Genomic DNA, 19359 nt, shown 5'->3' on the forward strand with positions numbered 1-19359 from the left:
GTAGGGTGTTTCAAGCTTCACTTACCAAGAAACAAGAGAGAGGAGGATGTTGAACACCTTAATCCTTCAAACAAAGTTCACCAACACACTAACTAGCACTAGAAAGAAAGTTTTTATGGAGGAGAACTAACTTAAGCACTTGATTTGGTGGATTTGGACTTGTTAGAAGCTTGAATGTTGAAGAGTTTTGTCTTCCTTGGAGCTTGAGAGAGCCGGCTATGGTGGAGAGAAAATGAGGGAATTTTAGTGAATTTTTTTTGAAGATATTTACTAGTTGGGTCAAAAGTCAAAAATTTGTCAAAAGGTGAATAGTGTTTCTTAAGTCATAACCAATGAGAAAGTGACATGTGGCATCTCATTAAATGCCTTCCTATCTTTCTTTTCTCTCTCACATCAATCACTTCACACACACTACTTATCTCTTAACACCCGATAAATTTTTCACAGTATCCGAAACTTAACCGTATTGGCCGAATTTTCCCGAACTTTTCGCACTAGTGGGTCCCACGTCCAATATATATTCTTAATTTTCTAAAAACTCTCCAATACTAGAAAATTCATCTAAAAACTAAATTACTCATAAAATCCACTAAGAAAATATTTCTAAGCCAGAAAATGCAGAAAACATGCAATTAAGGGGAAAATAAACCCTAGGAAAATATTAGGGCAAAACGGGTTCTCACATCTGCCCTGAAAACTCAAGTGGAAGCTTTGCAAGGCCAAGGTAGTAGTAGGAAGAAGCAACAATTCAAAAAGAAAGAGGGGAAACTGCTTTTGTCTAGGATCGAAACCCTGTCCCAAGATCCAGACCTCAACAATACCCTACCTACTCAAACCCTTACCCTTACACTATTCAAACCCTCATCCTGTTTACCACACCAATATCACTCATCCTCGACCTCGCCCTAATTACACCAACCCGCCTATAGCCCCTTTCCAAATATCTCAACCTAACTTTCAACAAATTCAATCCCGACCTCCCTACAATCAACAATTTACTCCACCAAATAGACCCACCTATAATTACCCCTAACCCATTGAACCTCAAAATCAAAACTGTTATCGTTCATTTACCAATCTTGGCAGGCCCATGGACCAATTGTACGAACAATTAAAAGCCGCCGGTAAGATCGGCGTAATTCCCCCTCCAGCTTACCCTTATGGCGTCCCTGCCGGATACAATCCACAGTCGACTTGCGCCTATCATTCGGGAGCACCTGGCCACCCAACCGCCGATTGTAAAACACTTAAGCACAAAGTCCAAGACATGATCGAGGCAGGGGAAATAGTGATTAGAAAAAGGGCAGAACAAGGACCAAATGTGAGTAAAAATCCCTTACCAGACCATGCCGATCCTGTGGGAGTCGTGATTACAAATGAAGATTTTGAAGAGTTGGCTCGGAACATCTCTAGTGAAGCAGAAGTTCTTGGAATAGATAAGCAACCTTTTGTGATAGAAGAAGAGTGGTGCGAGAATAATGAAGAACCCTTTATTCTGGATTTGACACCTTGTGAAAGTAAAGCTTTAGAGCCTGTGATAATAGAATTTCCAAATCAAATGCCAGTCTTAAGCTTGCAGCAAGTGCCTTGGAATTACAATGAACCCATGTTGCAAATTGGAGGAAAACAGATTTTGAAAGAAGAAGTGTCCACTGTCACAAAGTCGGGAAGGATTACAAGTTTGTCTACAGCTAATGCCCCAGTCGAAACAGGCGAGAAGGTGCAAGCCGCTAAGCCCGCAGTCACTGAAAAAGAAGCATCGGATTTCTCAAGAGGATCAAAAGGAGTGAGTATAATGTGGTGGAACAGTTGAACAAAATGCCTGCTCATATTTCCATGTTAGATTTGCTTTTTTCCTCAGACCTACATAGAGATGCGTTGCTTGATGTTTTGACTAAAGCTCAGATTCCCAAGGACATTTCAGTCAATAATTTTTCATACATAGTGGGAAATGTACTGACTGTTAAACAAATCACCTTCTCCGATGAAGAGTTGCTGGCAGAAGACACGGGTCATAACAAAGCCTTATACATAGCCGTGAGATGCAATGGCAAGCTGTTGCCCATGGTGTTGATTGACAACGGGTCTGCCCTTAACATTTGCCCTTGGAGCACTTTGATCAAATTAGGACTGCAAGATGTTAAACTAAGACCGTCAACCAGAATAGTTCGCGAATTCGATGGAGCCCGGAGGGAGTCAATAGGAGAAATAGACTTAGTGGTAGAAATGGGGCCCGTACAATTCCAAATAGCCTGCCAAATCATGCATTTTCCCAGTATCTATAATGTCTTACTTGGGCGACCTTGGATTCACACTTCGGGTGTTGTGCCCTCCTCATTACATTAGATGCTGAAATTCTTAGTAAATGAACTGTTGATAACCATATTTACTGAAGAAGATTGCATTCTAATAACTGATTCCGGGTCTGGACAAGAAGGTAACAAAAGCGCTTCAGTATCTTCCCACCGTATGGCTGATATTGCCTCTGTAGGATAGATAGCTAACGAGGCCAGAACTAAAATGACTTTGCCAATAGCCAGTATCATGATGGCTAAGAAAATGATCCGTGGAGGATACGAATTCAATAAAGGTCTAGGACGGAACTTGCAAGGCATGTTGGGAACAATAGAGCTCGAGGGAAAAAATGACACTTTTGGTTTAGATTTTCATCCGACCGACAAAGACAAAAGGGAAATGAAAGCCTGCAAAAAGGCAGGGAAGGAGGGAGAATTGATGGCTTTGAGCATTCCACCTCTTCGTTACACTTTCCCTCGACCGTCTGAGGTAATCACATCTGAGCTCAATCTGATCGAGGAATTGAAGGCAAATTTGGATCAGGTGTTCGTGGGAGCTACACACAAGGATGAATCGTCGAACAATACAGAATTCTCACTCATCCCTGAAGGAGCTTTGAACAATTGGATTGCCGAGTATCTTCCCTCTCGAAGGGAATTTCTATAAATCTGGGGATTGTCATTTGCTAAAATTCATAAAAATTGTCACTGTTTTTTTGTGTAAATAGTTTTATCAAGTTCAATCAAATTTTGGCTAAAACAATTTTTGCATTATCAAGTTCCTGTGTTGTTTTTTTTGAATTTTTCAACAGAGTGCATAGTTACATCTTTTCATTATTTTTGTTTGTTTGATACCATTTTGTTTATATTGGTTGATTGTTTATCATTTTTAATTTCCTTCTAAATTCTTTCAGATGGCCAAAAATAAAATTATTTGACCCTTTGGATATCACTATTCTGAAATCCGATGATGGCAATCTCGATATCACTCACGACTTTGAGATTATGGAATCCGAAATTCAAAACGAGAGTGATAGTGAGGAAGTATCTGATTCTTTTCCAAAAGGTCTCGAACAATATGAAGAGAAATCCAAACCGAACCTAGAAGAGACAGAGATTGTTAACATTGGCACTGAGACTGAGGTCAAAGAAATAAAGATGAGTATACATTTGAATGCACTCACCATGGAGCATGACTGCATAGATTTTGTCAGAAGATGTATCAAATGTCAAGTGCATGGCGATGTTATACGGGCTCCTCCCACTGAATTACATAGCATGGCTGCCCTATGGCCCTGCTCAATGTGGGGTATGGATGTAATTGGTACAATTGATCCTCCTGTATCAAACGGACATCGATTCATATTGGTAGCAATTGAGTACTTTACCAAATGGGTCGAAGCAGAATCCTTCAAACATGTGACAAAGAAGGTGGTAGCAAATTTCTTAAAGGATCACATCATCTGCCGGTTCAGTGTGCCAGAAACATTGATTACCGATAATGCCAAAAATCTGAACAATGACATGGTGGACGGACTATGCGAACAGCTCAAAATCAAACACCGCAATTCTGCCATTTATAGGCCTCAAATGAACGGGGCTGTGGAGGCCGCAAACAAGAATTTAAAGAAAATCATTCGTAAAATGACTGAAAAGCACCGTGATTGGCATGAAAAGCTTCCTTATGCACTAATGCCATACCGGGCTTCTATTCGAACTTCAACTGGGGCAACCCCCTACTCGCTCATATATGGAATGGAAGTTGTGCTACCTGCCGAGGTTGAAATCCCTTCATTACGTATTCTAATGGAAGCCAAAGTTGGAAGAAGCTGATTGGTTAAAGCAGTGTCATGAACAATTGGGTTTGATTGATGAAAAGCGTCTGAATGCTATATGTCATGGCCAATGCTACCAAGAACGCATGGCCCGTGCTTACAACAAAAAGGTCCACCGGCGATCCTTTGAAGAAGGAGACAAAGTGCTAAAGTGAAATTTTGCCAATGCAAGATGAAGCCAAAGGCAAATTTACCCCAAACTGGCAAGGCCCATTTGTCGTTCAAAAGGTGCTACCGGGTGGAGGACTTATTCTAGCAGAGATGGATGGACAGACATTCCCTCAACCTATCAACTCCGACATGTGTAAGAAGTTCTTTATTTGATTATGCAAATTTCTTTTAGATGTTACGCAAGGGACGAGACAAAAGTCAGGCCATCTTCCTTTCCAATCAAAACATTTCATCCCTAGTCATCCCCTTTGAGCTATCAGAACAATAATTTTCATTTGGCAGCCCCTGAGAATTGCAAACCCCACATTGGGGCAAATTTATTTTGAAAGAGAGATGATCGAAAAAAAAGAGAAATCAAAAAGAAAAGAAAAACCCCACACTGGGGCAAATTTAGTTTTTTAAATAAAAATGCAAAAGTGAGGAAAATGCAATGAAGAAAATGCAAAGAGAGAAAAATCCAATCAAACTAGGGCAAATTTTCCTCAGTTTCGTTCAAAAATTGGAGATAATTTCAAAATGACGCAATCTCAAGTTATTTCACACCTTTCATCAAATCTACTTTCAAGCTTCAACCTTTTTCAAAACACCCCACCGGACCTCATTACACAAACTCAAAGTCCTGGCTTTGGTCAGTTGCTATATTTCTATTAGAAATTTTCTAATCAACTGGCAAGTGATGTCCATAATGCCTTCACCTAAATTTATGAGGGAAGAGCATTCTACTGATGCCAGAAATCTTCAATTCACATTCTTAGTCGATAATGGTCAAGGTTTTCCATTATTTCTTAGGTAAAAACCTGAAAGGGCTCCTCGAAAAAAAAAGAAAAAAAGAAAAAAAGAAAAAAAGAAGAGCAAAAAGAAAAAAAAAACAAAACAAAAAGGGTGGGGGTGACCTTAGCGAAAAGCCGAAAGGGCACTAAGGTAGGGTTTTCTCAAGAGTAGGCATGAGTTGAAACAGCTGGTGACTCGATTTATTTGGATTTCTCCTCATCTTTGTAGTGCTTTCGCCAACACAGAACTCCGGAGCAGAGATATTCAAAAGGGCCAAGGATGATGTTTCATGCCAAAGGGCACTTTATTTTGATTCTCTTTACAACGATGTTTTGCAATATTTTGCAATCATTTGTTCAATAAAGGTTTTGCATTGTACATTGTCAGTTTCTGGATAACATAATTATAATTCAATTTGTTTCTTCTGCATCTTGCATCATGATATCAAAATAGGTTTTGCATGATCATTTTATGTCATAAAATAAGTCTTGCGCACAGTGTATGATCATAATCATTGGATTTGGGCAAGTGACAATCCCTTGATTTACTAAAAGAGTATTTGGATCTGTTCATCCCTGGGAAAGCACAATGGAACAACGAACAATTGACAACCTTGATTCTGGAGTTTGTCTCACTGGAACGTCAGAAATCGAAAGTCTCAAAAGAGCTTGATGACAAAACAGCTTGCCGAACAAAAAATGGACATCATGGATGATAAGATTGGGAAAGGTCGTATCAAGACTCATGTTTACACGATTTTCGAAGGCGAGCGGATACAATGGTGGTGGCAATTTCTTTGTTTTTCTCTTTTGCAAGAAAGTTTCAAATGAAAATGACAGCACATCACACTGCGGCAAATCTTTGGATAATTTTTCAACTAAGTCTTATACAGTTTCTTCATACATACCAGCATTTCATTTGCATTGCCACTAAACATGGGTTAGTCCCATTATGGAGCATTTCATTTACATTGCCACTAAACATGGGTTAGTCCCACTAGTGAGTATTTCATTTACATTGCCACTAAACATGGGTTAGTCCCACTAGTGAGCATTTCATTTACATTGCCACTAAACATGGATTAGTCCCACTAGTGAGCATTTCATTTACATTACCACTAAGCATGGATTAGTCCCACTAGTGAGCATTTCATTTACATTACCACTAAGCATGGGTGAGTCCCATTAGTTAAACATGGGTTAAACATGGGTTAATCCCACTAATGTGCATTACATCTTATCGTTACACATGGGTCCGTCCCACTAACACTTCATTTCACTTCACTTCAGTGATACCCCAACTTTTCGGATCATCTTTTGTTTAGTCTCAAAGAGGATATTACGGTTTCTTTAGTTTATTTTATTTTAAACTATTATTTTATTTTAAAGAAAATACTAAAGTTATTTCTTTAGGGTTTGATTTAAAACCTTGTTTTGTTTTAAAAGACTAGAAACCCTAAAAGTCTAAGCGAAACCCTAGTTTCACTTGTGATTGACCGTTTTCTCAAATTTCTCATATTTCAACCGAAACCCTAAATTTAATTTGTGGAATTGTAAAACCCTCATATTTTTCTCAAAAATGCCCTTTTATTTAGAAATTATTCATTTATTATAGCCCTACTATCCAATTATTCCACAATAAGTGCAAATGAACCTAGAAAGTAGGGTTTCACTTTTCGTTTTCAAGATTGGAGCAAGTTAGGGTTTTCACATTTTTTCGTAGTGTAATTATCCGATACGGAGCGAGGATCAAATTTGGTGGTTAAGGGTGACTTTTAGGTGAGAAATAACATGTGATTAGGAGCAATGATAAAAAGTTAGTGAATAGGAAGTAAAAACCCTAGTACGTGTGATTTAAGGAAAAACGGCGCGAACCGACGGGTACCGCGCACTACCGATTGAACGCACCACTTGACCACCACTTTCTTACCACATGAGCTCATTAACACTTGAGAAAATATCCCCCTCATGGCCAGCTAGCCTTGACCGAAAATGTGGACCAAATGCAAGGAAAGAGAAAAAAAATGAATGAGTGGTGGTGGTGAAGCCACTTGTTGGCCACCTAAGGGCCATTGACCAAATAATTTTTCTACCTTCTTATCACCTTGGAGCCATCTTTTTTTCTTCATTTTTTCTGCTGCGAGGCCGAGAGAGAGGGAGAGGAATACACCAAGGGAAAGTTGCTCCATTTCTTCTTGAATCTAGTCACGAAGTGAGGAAAGAAAGAAAACTAAACCGATTAAAGAGTGAGTGGTGAGCTTGTGAAGCTAGGGGAACCAAGAATTCCAAGAGGAGGTGAAGTATCACTCTTACAAGCTTCATTTGTTGAGGTATAAGGCTAAACCATGGCTTTGGTTCTTTTATTTTGGTTTAAATTGTTATATAATACTTGTTTTGGTTGGATTAGTGGTGATACAAGTTGTTATGAGGATTTAAAGGTGATTTATGTGAGTTAGGGTTTGAGGTATTTTCTACCTATCCTTGCTATATGGATGATATATGTTGTATTTAAGCTTATATAAGTGGTTGTGGTGATGATTGGAGCAAGAAATCAAGAAAGGTTGCATTGAATCCCAAAATTCCAGGTTTCTGGAAAATTTCAGCTCTATTCTGTCCGGTTTTATTTCACCATGTTAGAGCCTGAATTAGGCTTGGAATCAAACATGAAAGTTGTATAGAATGGTATTTTATAGGTTCCTACAAAATTTCAACTCAATCGGAGCAACGTAGCTTGTCAAAAGACCAAACTACCCTCACTATTTTAGGATGTGTCCAGTGTTCCGTTTTAGGCAGTTCATCCAGTTTATCATGTTTATTCACTAGGATCCTGCTGATTTAGCCATTTTCCAAAACATGAAAGTTTTAGTACTCCATCTTAGCTTTTCAAAACCTGCAAGAACACCTAAAACGGACCTTGGTAGCCTGAGATATGACCATTCTAGTGCAGTGCAGTTAATTAGCCATATAGTTGGAGGTTGACTCTGTAAATTGGGAATTTGACCAGGTTGCATTGGAAATTTGACTAAGAGACCTTCATGAAAGTTGTAGACCTTCGTCTTAGCTTCGAAACGGTAAATGTTGAACACCAATCCGATAAGCTTAGCCTCAAATGTGTTCTTTCCGTAAAAACCCGTCAAATCTGTCTTTTGTTAAACTTCATTTCCGCACATGTCGTTAGCTTGATTTTTATACTTGTATTACCTTGAGCCTATTGAACGGCTATCGAAATGAGATTATTTTGTATGCAACTTTGAGTTTGTTTGAAGAAAATATTGAAGCCATAAATGGCTGGAAAATGGGTAAACACAAGGGGCATGCCGCCAAATTTTCACGAGAAAGATAAACTAACCTTTGGAGTTTTAGTTCTGTATTTTGCAAATTTAACTTGGATACACTGAGAAATGGGTTGAGGTGTCTTCATGAAAGTTGTAACCTTTTATCTAAGCTTCGAGACACTATCTAGTACATTTTGATCCGATAACCACAGCACAAATTATGATCAAAATCGTGTAACCCGTTTTGTACCGTTTTTTGATTATTTTGACCATTTTCGACCGTTCTCAATCGTTTAAGTTATAAACTGCTATTGTATAGCCGTTTCACTTATGTGTGTATATAATCTGTCTATACAGACCGTAAGGCTTTTGACGGTGACGGTCAAGCTCAGTAACTTGTATCGTTTTTCGTGCCAAGCTTTATCAAGTGAGTAATTGGGTTGTTTATTGATGTGAAATTGTTGAAGTTGTATATTGATGTGGAATTGTTGAAGTACCTTGTATATGTTAAATGGGTACTTAGGCGAGGGTGTACTTTATCTCACTCGACCTAAGCCCATCCTTTATTTTGATTTCCAATGTGAGAATACATGCTTTATGTTGAGTATCACCCTCTTGATGTGTGCTGAGGAGGGTGAATACATGACTTGAGTGTTACCCTCTTGCAGTGTGCTGATGAGGGTGAATACGTGACTTGAGTATCACCCTTTTGCTGTGTGCTAATGGGGGTGTTTACGTGACTTGAATTAAACCCCATTTGCTGTGTGCTGTTTGGGGTAAGTACTTTGTTGTGTACTTTGTCGAGAGATACCATCTATTGAGAGATCGGATATCTCAGGGCTTGGTTCCAGCCCGGTTCCAAGGGTTAGACGAACTATTCGAGCCAGCTGGGGCTTTGTCGAAGATAGTTCCATGCTAAACTTGGGATTTAGTTCCTAGTTAAAGCTTTGACGAAAGCTAAGTTATTTTATTTCGCTCGAGCTGCTATGTGCTGTTGACTGGCCAGCGGGAGTTGATAAGGTGAACGGGGAAGTTTAAGTGGAGTCTACGGACCATGAGTTCTTTGGCTGACGGATCATCTTTTGTTTAGTCTCAAAGAGGATATTACGGTTTCTTTAGTTTATTTTATTTTAAACTATTATTTTATTTTAAAGAAAATACTAAAGTTATTTCTTTAGGGTTTGATTTAAAACCTTGTTTTGTTTTAAAAGACTAGAAACCCTAAAAGTCTAAGCGAAACCCTAGTTTCACTTGTGATTGACCGTTTTCTCAAATTTCTCATATTTCAACCGAAACCCTAAATTTAATTTGTGGAATTGTAAAACCCTCATATTTTTCTCAAAAATGCCCTTTTATTTAGAAATTATTCATTTATTATAGCCCTACTATCCAATTATTCCACAATAAGTGCAAATGAACCTAGAAAGTAGGGTTTCACTTTTCGTTTTCAAGATTGGAGCAAGTTAGGGTTTTCACATTTTTTCGTAGTGTAATTATCCGATACGGAGCGAGGATCAAATTTGGTGGTTAAGGGTGACTTTTAGGTGAGAAATAACATGTGATTAGGAGCAATGATAAAAAGTTAGTGAATAGGAAGTAAAAACCCTAGTACGTGTGATTTAAGGAAAAACGGCGCGAACCGACGGGTACCGCGCACTACCGATTGAACGCACCACTTGACCACCACTTTCTTACCACATGAGCTCATTAACACTTGAGAAAATATCCCCCTCATGGCCAGCTAGCCTTGACCGAAAATGTGGACCAGATGCAAGGAAAGAGAAAAAAAAATGAATGAGTAGTGGTGGTGAAGCCACTTGTTGGCCACCTAAGGGCCATTGACCAAATAATTTTTCTACCTTCTTATCACCTTGGAGCCATCTTTTTTTCTTCATTTTTTCTGCTGCAAGGCCGAGAGAGAGGGAGAGGAAGACACCAAGGGAAAGTTGCTCCATTTCTTCTTGAATCTAGTCACCAAGTGAGGAAAGAAAGAAAACTAAACCGATTAAAGATTGAGTGGTGAGCTTGAGAAGCTAGGGGAACCAAGAATTGCAAGAGGAGGTGAAGTATCACTCTTACAAGCTTCATTTGTTGAGGTATAAGGCTAAACCATGGCTTTGGTTCTTTTATTTTGGTTTAAGTTGTTATATAATACTTGTTTTGGTTGGATTAGTGGTGATACAAGTTGTTATGATGATTTAAAGGTGATTTATGTGAGTTAGGGTTTGAGGTATTTGCTGCGTATCCTTGCTATATGGATGATATATGTTGTATTTAAGCTTATATAAGTGGTTGTGGTGATGATTGGAGCAAGAAATCAAGAAAGGTTGCATTGAATCCCAAAATTCCAGGTTTCTGGAAAATTTCAGCTCTATTCTGTCTGGTTTTATTGCACCATGTTAGAAGCCGAATTAGGCTTGGTATAAAACATGAAAGTTGTATAGAATGGTATTTTATAGGTGCCTACAAAATTTCAGCTTAATCGGAGCAACGTAGCTTTTGAAAAGACCAAAATACCCTCACTATTTTAGGATGTGTCCAGTGTTCCGTTTTAGTCAGTTCATCCAGTTTATCATGTTTATTCACTAGGATCCGTGCTGATTTAACCATTTTACAAAACATGAAAGTTTTAGTACTCTATCTTAGCTTTTCAACACCTACAAGAACACCTTAAACGGACCTTGGTAGCCTGAGATATGACCATTCTAGTGCAGTGCGGTTAATTAGCCGTATAGTTGGAAGTTGGCTCTGTAAATTGGGAATTTGACCACGTTACACTGGAAATTTAAATAAGTGACATTCATGAAAGTTGTAGGCCTTTGTCTTATCTTCGAAACGGTATAATTTACACACCAATCCTATAAGCGTAGCCTCAGATGTGTTCTTTCCGTAAAAACCCATCAAATCTGTCTTTTGTTAAACTTCATTTCCGCACATGTCGTTAGCTTGATTTTTATACTTGTATTACCTTGAGCCTATTGAACGGCTATCGAAATGAGATTATTTTGTATGCAACTTTGAGTTTGTTTGAAGAAAATATTGAAGCCATAAATGGCTGGAAAATGGGTAAACACAAGGGGCATGCCGCCAAATTTTCACGAGAAAGATAAACTAACCTTTGGAGTTTTAGTTCTGTATTTTGCAAATTTAACTTGGATACACTGAAAAATGGGTTGAGCTGTCTTCATGAAAGTTGTAACCTTTTATCTAAGCTTCGAGACACTATCTAGTACATTTTGAACCTATAACCATAGCTCCAATTATGATCAAAATCGTGTAACCCGTTTTGAACCATTTTTTGATTATTTTGACCATTTTCGACCGTTCTCAATCGTTTAAGTTATAAACTGCTATTGTATAGCCGTTTCACTTATGTGTGTATATAATCTGTCTATACAGACCGTGAGGCTTTTGACGGTGACGGTCAAGCTCAGTAACTTGTATCGTTTTTCGTGCCAAGCTTTATCAAGTGAGTAATTGGGTTGTTTATCGATGTGGAATTGTTGAAGTTGTGTATTGATGTGGAATTGTTGAAGTACCTTGTATATGTTAAATGGGTACTTAGGCGAGGGTGTACTTTATCTCACTCGACCTAAGCCCATCCTTTATTTTGATTTCCTATGTGAGAATACATACTTTATGTTGAGTATTACCCTCTTGCTGTGTGCTGAGGAGGGTGAATACATGACTTGAGTATTACCCTCTTGCTGTGTGCTGAGGAGGGTGAATACGTGACTTGAGTATCACCCTTTTGCTGTGTGCTGATGGGAGTGTTTACGTGACTTGAATTAAACCCCATTTGCTGTGTGCTGTTTGGGGTAAGTACTTTGTTGTGTACTTTGTCGAGAGATACCATCTATTGAGAGATCGGATATCTCAGGGCTTGGTTCCAGCCCGGTTCCAAGGGTTAGACGAACTATTCGAGCCAGCTGGGGCTTGGTCGAAGATAGTTCCATGCTAAACTTGGGATTTAGTTCCTTGTTAAAGCTTTGACGAAAGCTAAGTTATTTTATTTCGCTCGAGCTGCTGTGTGCTGTTGACTGGCCAGCGGGGTTGATAAGGTGAACGGGGAAGTTTAAGTGGAGTCTACGGACCATGAGTACTTTGGTTGACGGAGTGTCAACAGGCGTTCAAGCTCGGGGAATTGAACTGGCTTTGGAGCCACCCGTATCCTACCATTGTGATGTTACTTTTGTCATTGATGTGAAATATCCTGATTTACTTGTTTAATTATGTGAGTTACATTTTTTCCCCCCTGATTACTCACTAAGCATATAGCTTACCCCTTTCCATTTGTTTTCCTTAGCAGGGGGCCGACGTGGGGATCGCTCGGGAAGGTGTTTAGTGTTTTGATTATAGACGAGTTGAACTTGTACTGGTTATAAGTTGACAAGTAAGATGTATATAGTTGTCGTGATGGTTATAGTTATCAGCTTTTGTAAGGTTACTTTCCGGTGCTCGTGGTATGCATGACTTGATGTACTGGGTTGTGCAACTTTTGAAGATGTAATCGTTCAGATAGAATCTTCTTTTGGCGTGAATCTATTGTCTAGTTTTATGAGTGAGTGAGTCCTGGCGAGAGTTGGGCAGGCGACCCGCCGAACCCTGGGGTACGCCCTAGGGAGAAGTGGGGCCGTCACAGGTGGTATCAGAGCCTGCTTCGCGGGATCTCTACGCGGAGTGAGCCTGGACTAAGTTGTGAATAAGTATAAAGGACTAAGTGCTCGTTCGAGCAGAAGCTGTGAATTGTGAATGTTATAGGCCTTACATTTTCTGGTGGTATTTGAGGACCATAGATAGGTACGTCAGGTAGGAATTTCGATTGTAGATAGCTTGCTCTTGGGACTGGCCAGCTCGAGATGTGAATTATCTTATTTCGGATTCTCATGCCTGAGTACTCTAGAGTTGAGGCGCTGCTAAGTACTTGAGACTTGCATTTTGGGAACATGAACAGGCTTTGTCTGGTTAGAATGAGTACTAGAGGTCAACGGAGATATAGTTGGGATAGAAAGTGACGTGAGAAACCGGACGGGGGTGATTTTCACTGAGTGTTGGACGACAAGTCGCGTTTTCTTTCGTTTTGCCCTTGCATTGTCCCTACATGTCATTTACTTGTGGTATGTTAATGCCTACATATATAGCACGTGCTGCACTTGACTTTGCCTAACTTGAAATGTCCCTTGGTGCATATGGCGCATTATATTGTGTATATTTTGGCGTGACTTGTATATATATATATGTATACATTTTGATCTTTTGATTATTTCGTGCATTTTATAACTCTTCAACACTTCGATCTTGTACCATATATTTTTTTTTTGTTCGAGTATTCCAAACCTTAGCTTGTTGATTGCAATTTCGAGGACGAAATTCTTTGAAGGAGGGGAGATTGTGATACCCCAACTTTTCGGATCATCTTTTGTTTAGTCTCAAAGAGGATATTACGGTTTCTTTAGTTTATTTTATTTTAAACTATTATTTTGTTTTAAAGAAAATACTAAAGTTATTTCTTTAGGGTTTGATTTAAAACCTTGTTTTGTTTTAAAAGACTAGAAACCTTAAAAGTCTAAGCGAAACCCTAGTTTCACTTGTGATTGACCGTTTTCTCAAATTTCTCATATTTCAACCAAAACCCTAAATTCAATTTGTGGAATTGTAAAACCCTCATATTTTTCTCAAAAATGCCCTTTTATTTGGAAATTATTCATTTATTATAGCCCTACTACCCAATTATTCCACAATAAGTGCAAATGAACCATGAAAGTAGGGTTTCACTTTTCGTTTTCAAGATTGGAGCAAGTTAGGATTTTCACGTTTTTTCGTAGAGTAATTATCCGGTACGGAGCGAGGATCAAATTTGGTGCTTAAGGGTGACTTTTAGGTGAGAAATAACATGTGATTAGGAGCAATGATAAAAAGTTAGTGAATAGGAAGTAAAAACCCTAGTACGTGTGATTTAAGGAAAAACGGCGCGAACCGACGGGTACCGCGCACTACCGATTGAACGCACCACTTGACCACCACTTTCTTACCACATGAGCTCATTAACACTTGAGAAAATATCCCCCTCATGGCCAGCTAGCCTTGACCGAAAATGTGGACCAAATGCAAGGAAAGAGAAAAAAAATGAATGAGTGGTGGTGGTGAAGCCACTTGTTGGCCACCTAAGGGCCATTGACCAAATAATTTTTCTACCTTCTTATCACCTTGGAGCCATCTTTTTTTCTTCATTTTTTCTGCTGCGAGGCCGAGAGAGAGGGAGAGGAATACACCAAGGGAAAGTTGCTCCATTTCTTCTTGAATCTAGTCACGAAGTGAGGAAAGAAAGAAAACTAAACCGATTAAAGAGTGAGTGGTGAGCTTGTGAAGCTAGGGGAACCAAGAATTCCAAGAGGAGGTGAAGTATGACTCTTACAAGCTTCATTTGTTGAGGTGTAAGGCTAAACCATGGCTTTGGTTCTTTTATTTTGGTTTAAGTTGTTATATAATACTTGTTTTGGTTGGATTAGTGGTGATACAAGTTGTTATGAGTATTTAAAGGTGATTTATGTGAGTTAGGGTTTGAGGTATTTGCTGCGTATCCTTGCTATATGGATGATATATGTTGTATTTAAGCTTATATAAGTGGTTGTGGTGATGATTGGAGCAAGAAATCAAGAAAGGTTGCATTGAATCCCAAAATTCAAGGTTTCTGGAAAATTTCAGCTCTATTCTGTCTGGTTTTATTGTACCATGTTAGAGGCTGAATTAGGCATGGCATAAAACATGAAAGTTGTAGATAATGGTGTTTTATAGGTGTCTACAAAATTTCAACTCAATCGGAGCAACGTAACTTGTGAAAAGACCAAAATACCCTCACTGTTTTAGGATGTGTCCAGTGTTCCGTTTTAGTCAGTTCATCCTGTTTATCAGGTTTATTCACTAGGATCCGTGCTGATTTAGCCATTTTCCAAAACATGAAAGTTTTAATACTCTGTCTTATATTTTCAACACCTACAAGAACACCTTAAACGGACCTTGGTAGCCTGAGATATGACCATTCTAGTGCAGTGCGGTTAATTAGCCGTATAGTTGGAAGTTGGCTCTGTAAATTGGGAATTTGACCAGGTTACACTGGAAATTTGACTAAGTGACATTCATGAAAGTTGTAGGCCTTCGTCTTAGCTTCAAAAGGTATAAGTTTCACAACAATCCGATTAGCGTAGCCTCAGATGTGTTCTTTCCGTAAAAACCCATCAAATCTGTGTTTTGTTAAACTTCATTTCCGCACATGTCGTTAGCTTGATTTTTCTACTTGTATTACCTTGAGCCTATTGAACGGCTATCGAAATGAGATAATTTTGTATGTAACTTTGAGTTTGTTTGAAGAAAATATTGAAGCCATAAATGGCTGGAAAATGGGTAAACACAAGGGGCATGCCGCCAAATTTTCACGAGAAAGATAAACTAACCTTTGGAGTTTTAGTTCTGTATTTTGCAAATTTAACTTGGATACACTAAAAAATGGGTTGAGCTGTCTTCATGAAAGTTGTAACCTTTTATCTAAGCTTCGAGACACTATCTAGTACATTTTGATTCGATAACCACAGCTCCAATTATGATCAAAATCGTGTAACCCGTTTTGTACCATTTTTTGATTATTTTGACAATTTTCGACCGTTCTCAATCGTTTAAGTTATAAACTGCTATTGTATAGCCGTTTCACTTACGTGTGTATATAATCTGTCTATACAGACCGTGAGGCTTTTGACGGTGACGGTCAAGCTCAGTAACTTGAATGGTTTTTCGTGCCAAGCTTTATCAAGTGAGCGAAACCCTATTTTCACTTGTGATTGACCGTTTTCTCAAATTTCTCATATTTCAACCGAAACCCTAAATTCAATTTGTGGAATTGTAAAACCCTCATATTTTTCTCAAAAATGCCCTCTTATTTGGAAATTATTCATTTATTATAGCCCTACTACCCAATTATTCCTCAATGAGTGCAAATGAACCTAGAAAGTAGGGTTTCACTTTTCGTTTTCAAGATTGGAGCAAGTTAGGGTTTTCACGTTTTTTCGTAGTGTAATTATCCGGTACGGAGCGAGGATCAAATTTGGTGCTTAAGGGTGACTTTTAGGTGGGAAACAACATGTGATTAGGAGCAATGATAAAAAGTTAGTGAATAGGAAGTAAAAACCCTAGTACGTGTGATTTAAGGAAAAACGGCGCGAACCGACGGGTACCGCGCACTACCGATTGAACGCACCACTTGACCACCACTTTCTTACCATATGAGCTCATTAACACTTGAGCAAAATATCCCCCTCATGGCCAGCTAGCCTTGACCAAAAATGTGGACCAAATGCAAGGAAAGAGAAAAAAAAAATGAATGAGTGGTGGTGGTGAAGCCACTTGTTGGCCACCTAAGGGCCATTGACCAAATAATTTTTCTACCTTCTTATCACCTTGGAGCCATCTTTTTTTCTTCATTTTTTCTGCTGCAAGGCCGAGAGAGAGGGAGAGGAATACACCAAGGGAAAGTTGCTCCATTTCTTCTTGAATCTAGTCACTAAATGAGGAAAGATAGAAAACTAAACCGATTAAACAGTGAGTGGTGAGCTTGAGAAGCTAGGGGAACCAAGAATTCCAAGAGGAGGTGAAGTATGACTCTTACAAGCTTCATTTGTTGAGGTGTAAGGCTAAACCATGGCTTTGGTTCTTTTATTTTGGTTTAAGTTGTTATATAATACTTGTTTTGGTTGGATTAGTGGTGATACAAGTTGGTATGAGGATTTAAAGGTGATTTATGTGAGTTAGGGTTTGAGGTATTTTCTGCCTATCCTTGCTATATGGATGATATATGTTGTATTTAAGCTTATATAAGTGGTTGTGGTGATGATTGGAGCAAGAAATCAAGAAAGGTTGCATTGAATCCCAAAATTCCAGGTTTCTGGAAAATTTCAGCTCTATTCTGTCCGGTTTTATTTCACCATGTTAGAGGCTTAATTAGGCTTTGAATAAAACATGAAAATTGTAGAGAATGATATTTTATAGGTTCCTTCAAAATGTCAGCTCAATCGGAGCAACGTATCTTGTGAAAAGACCAAAATACCCTCACTATTTTAGGATGTGTCCAGTGTTCCGTTTTAGTCAGTTCATCCAGTTTATCATGTTTATTCACTTGGATCCGTCCTGATTTAGCCATTTTCCAAAACATGAAAGTTTTATTACTCTGTCTTAGATTTTCAACACGTACAAGAAAACCTTAAACGGACCTTGGTAGCCTGAGATATGACCATTCTAGTACAGTGCGGTTAATTAGCCGTACAGTTGGAAGTTGGCTCTGTAAATTGGGAATTTGACCAGTTTACACTGGAAAATTGACTAAGTGACATTCATGAAAGTTGTAGGCCTTCGTCTTAGCTTCGAAAGGTATAAGTTTCACACCAATCCGATTAGCGTAGCCTCAGATGTGTTCTTTCCGTAAAAACCCATCAAATCTGTCTTTTGTTAAACTTCATTTCCGCACATGTCGTTAGCTTGATTTTTATACTTGTATTACCTTGAGCCTATTGAACGGCTATCGAAATGAGATAATTTTGTATGTAAATTTGAGTTTGTTTGAAGAAAATATTGAAGCCATAAACACAAGGGGCATGCCGCCGAATTTTCACGAGAAAGATAAACTAACCTTTGGAGTTTTAGTTCTGTATTTTGCGAATTTAACTTGGATACACTGAAAAATGGGTTAAGGTGTCTTCATGAAAGTTGTAACCTTTTATCTAAGTTTCGAGACACTATCTAGTACATTTTGAACCGATAACCATAGCTCAAATTATGATCAAAATCGTGTAACCCGTTTTGTACCATTTTTTGATTATTTTGACCATTTTCGACCGTTCTCAATCGTTTAAGTTATAAACTGCTATTGTATAGCCGTTTCACTTATGTGTGTATATAATCTATCTATACAGACCGTGAGGCTTTTGACGGTGACGGTCAAGCTCAGTAACTTGTATCGTTTTTCGTGCCAAGCTTTATCAAGTGAGTAATTGGGTTGTTTATTGATGTGAAATTGTTGAAGTTGTGTATTGATGTGGAATTGTTGAAGTACCTTGTATATGTTAAATGGGTACTTAGGCGAGGGTGTACTTTATCTCACTCGACCTAAGCCCATCCTTTATTTTGATTTCCTATGTGAGAATACATGCTTTATGTTGAGTATCACCCTCTTGCTGTGTGCTGAGGAGGGTGAATACATGACTTGAGTATTACCCTCTTGCTGTGTGCTGTGGAGGGTGAATACGTGACTTGAGTATCACCCTTTTATTGTGTGCTGATGGGGGTGTTTACGTGACTTGAATTAAACCCCATTTGCTGTGTGCTGTTTGGGGTAAGTACTTTGTTGTGTACTTTGTCGAGAGATACCATCTATTGAGAGATCAGATATCTCAAGGCTTGGTTCCAACCCGGTTCCAAGGGTTAGACGAACTATTCGAGCCAGCTGGGGCTTGGTCGAAGATAGTTCCATGCTAAACTTGGGATTTAGTTCCTTGTTAATGCTTTGACGAAAGCTAAGTTGTTCTATTTCGCTCGAGCTGCTGTGTGCTGTTGACTGGCCAGCGGGGGTTGATAAGGTGAACGGGGAAGTTTAAGTGGAGTCAACGGACCATGAGTACTTTTGTTGACGGAGTGTCAACAGGCGTTCAAGTTCGGGGAATTGAACTGGCTTTGGAGCCACCCGTATCCTACCATTGTGATGTTACTTTTGTCATTGATGTGAAATATCCTGATTTACTTGTTTAATTATGTGAGTTTACTTTTTTCCCCCCTGATTACTCACTAAGCATATAGCTTACCCCTTTCCATTTGTTTTCCTTAGGAGGGGGCCGACGTGGGGCTCGCTCGGGAAGGTGTTTAGTGTTTTAATTATAGACGAGTTAAACTTGTACTGGTTATAAGTTGACAAGTAAGATGTATATAGTTGTCGTGATGGTTATAGTTATCAGCTTTTCTAAGGTTTACTTTCCGG

At 38.8% G+C, this 19359-nt stretch overlaps 1 protein-coding gene across 1 annotated transcript; it reads left to right on the plus strand.

Moving 5' to 3' along the window:
- Positions 1–3299: 3299 nt before the first annotated feature.
- On the plus strand, positions 3300–4127 carry LOC113755774 (uncharacterized protein K02A2.6-like). Its single transcript, XM_027299680.1, has one exon. It carries the CDS (start codon positions 3300–3302, stop codon positions 4125–4127), a length of 828 nt encoding a protein of 275 aa, XP_027155481.1.
- The last annotated feature ends 15232 nt before the right edge of the window (positions 4128–19359 follow it).

This window comes from Coffea eugenioides, unplaced genomic scaffold, assembly GCF_003713205.1.
Source record: "Coffea eugenioides isolate CCC68of unplaced genomic scaffold, Ceug_1.0 ScVebR1_1720;HRSCAF=2622, whole genome shotgun sequence".
Lineage (NCBI taxonomy): Eukaryota > Viridiplantae > Streptophyta > Magnoliopsida > Gentianales > Rubiaceae > Coffea > Coffea eugenioides.

Coding starts and splice junctions, on each gene's coding strand:
- LOC113755774 (XM_027299680.1), top strand. CDS start 3,300: ATGGAATCCGAAATTCAAAACGAGAGTGATAGTGAGGAAGTATCTGAT.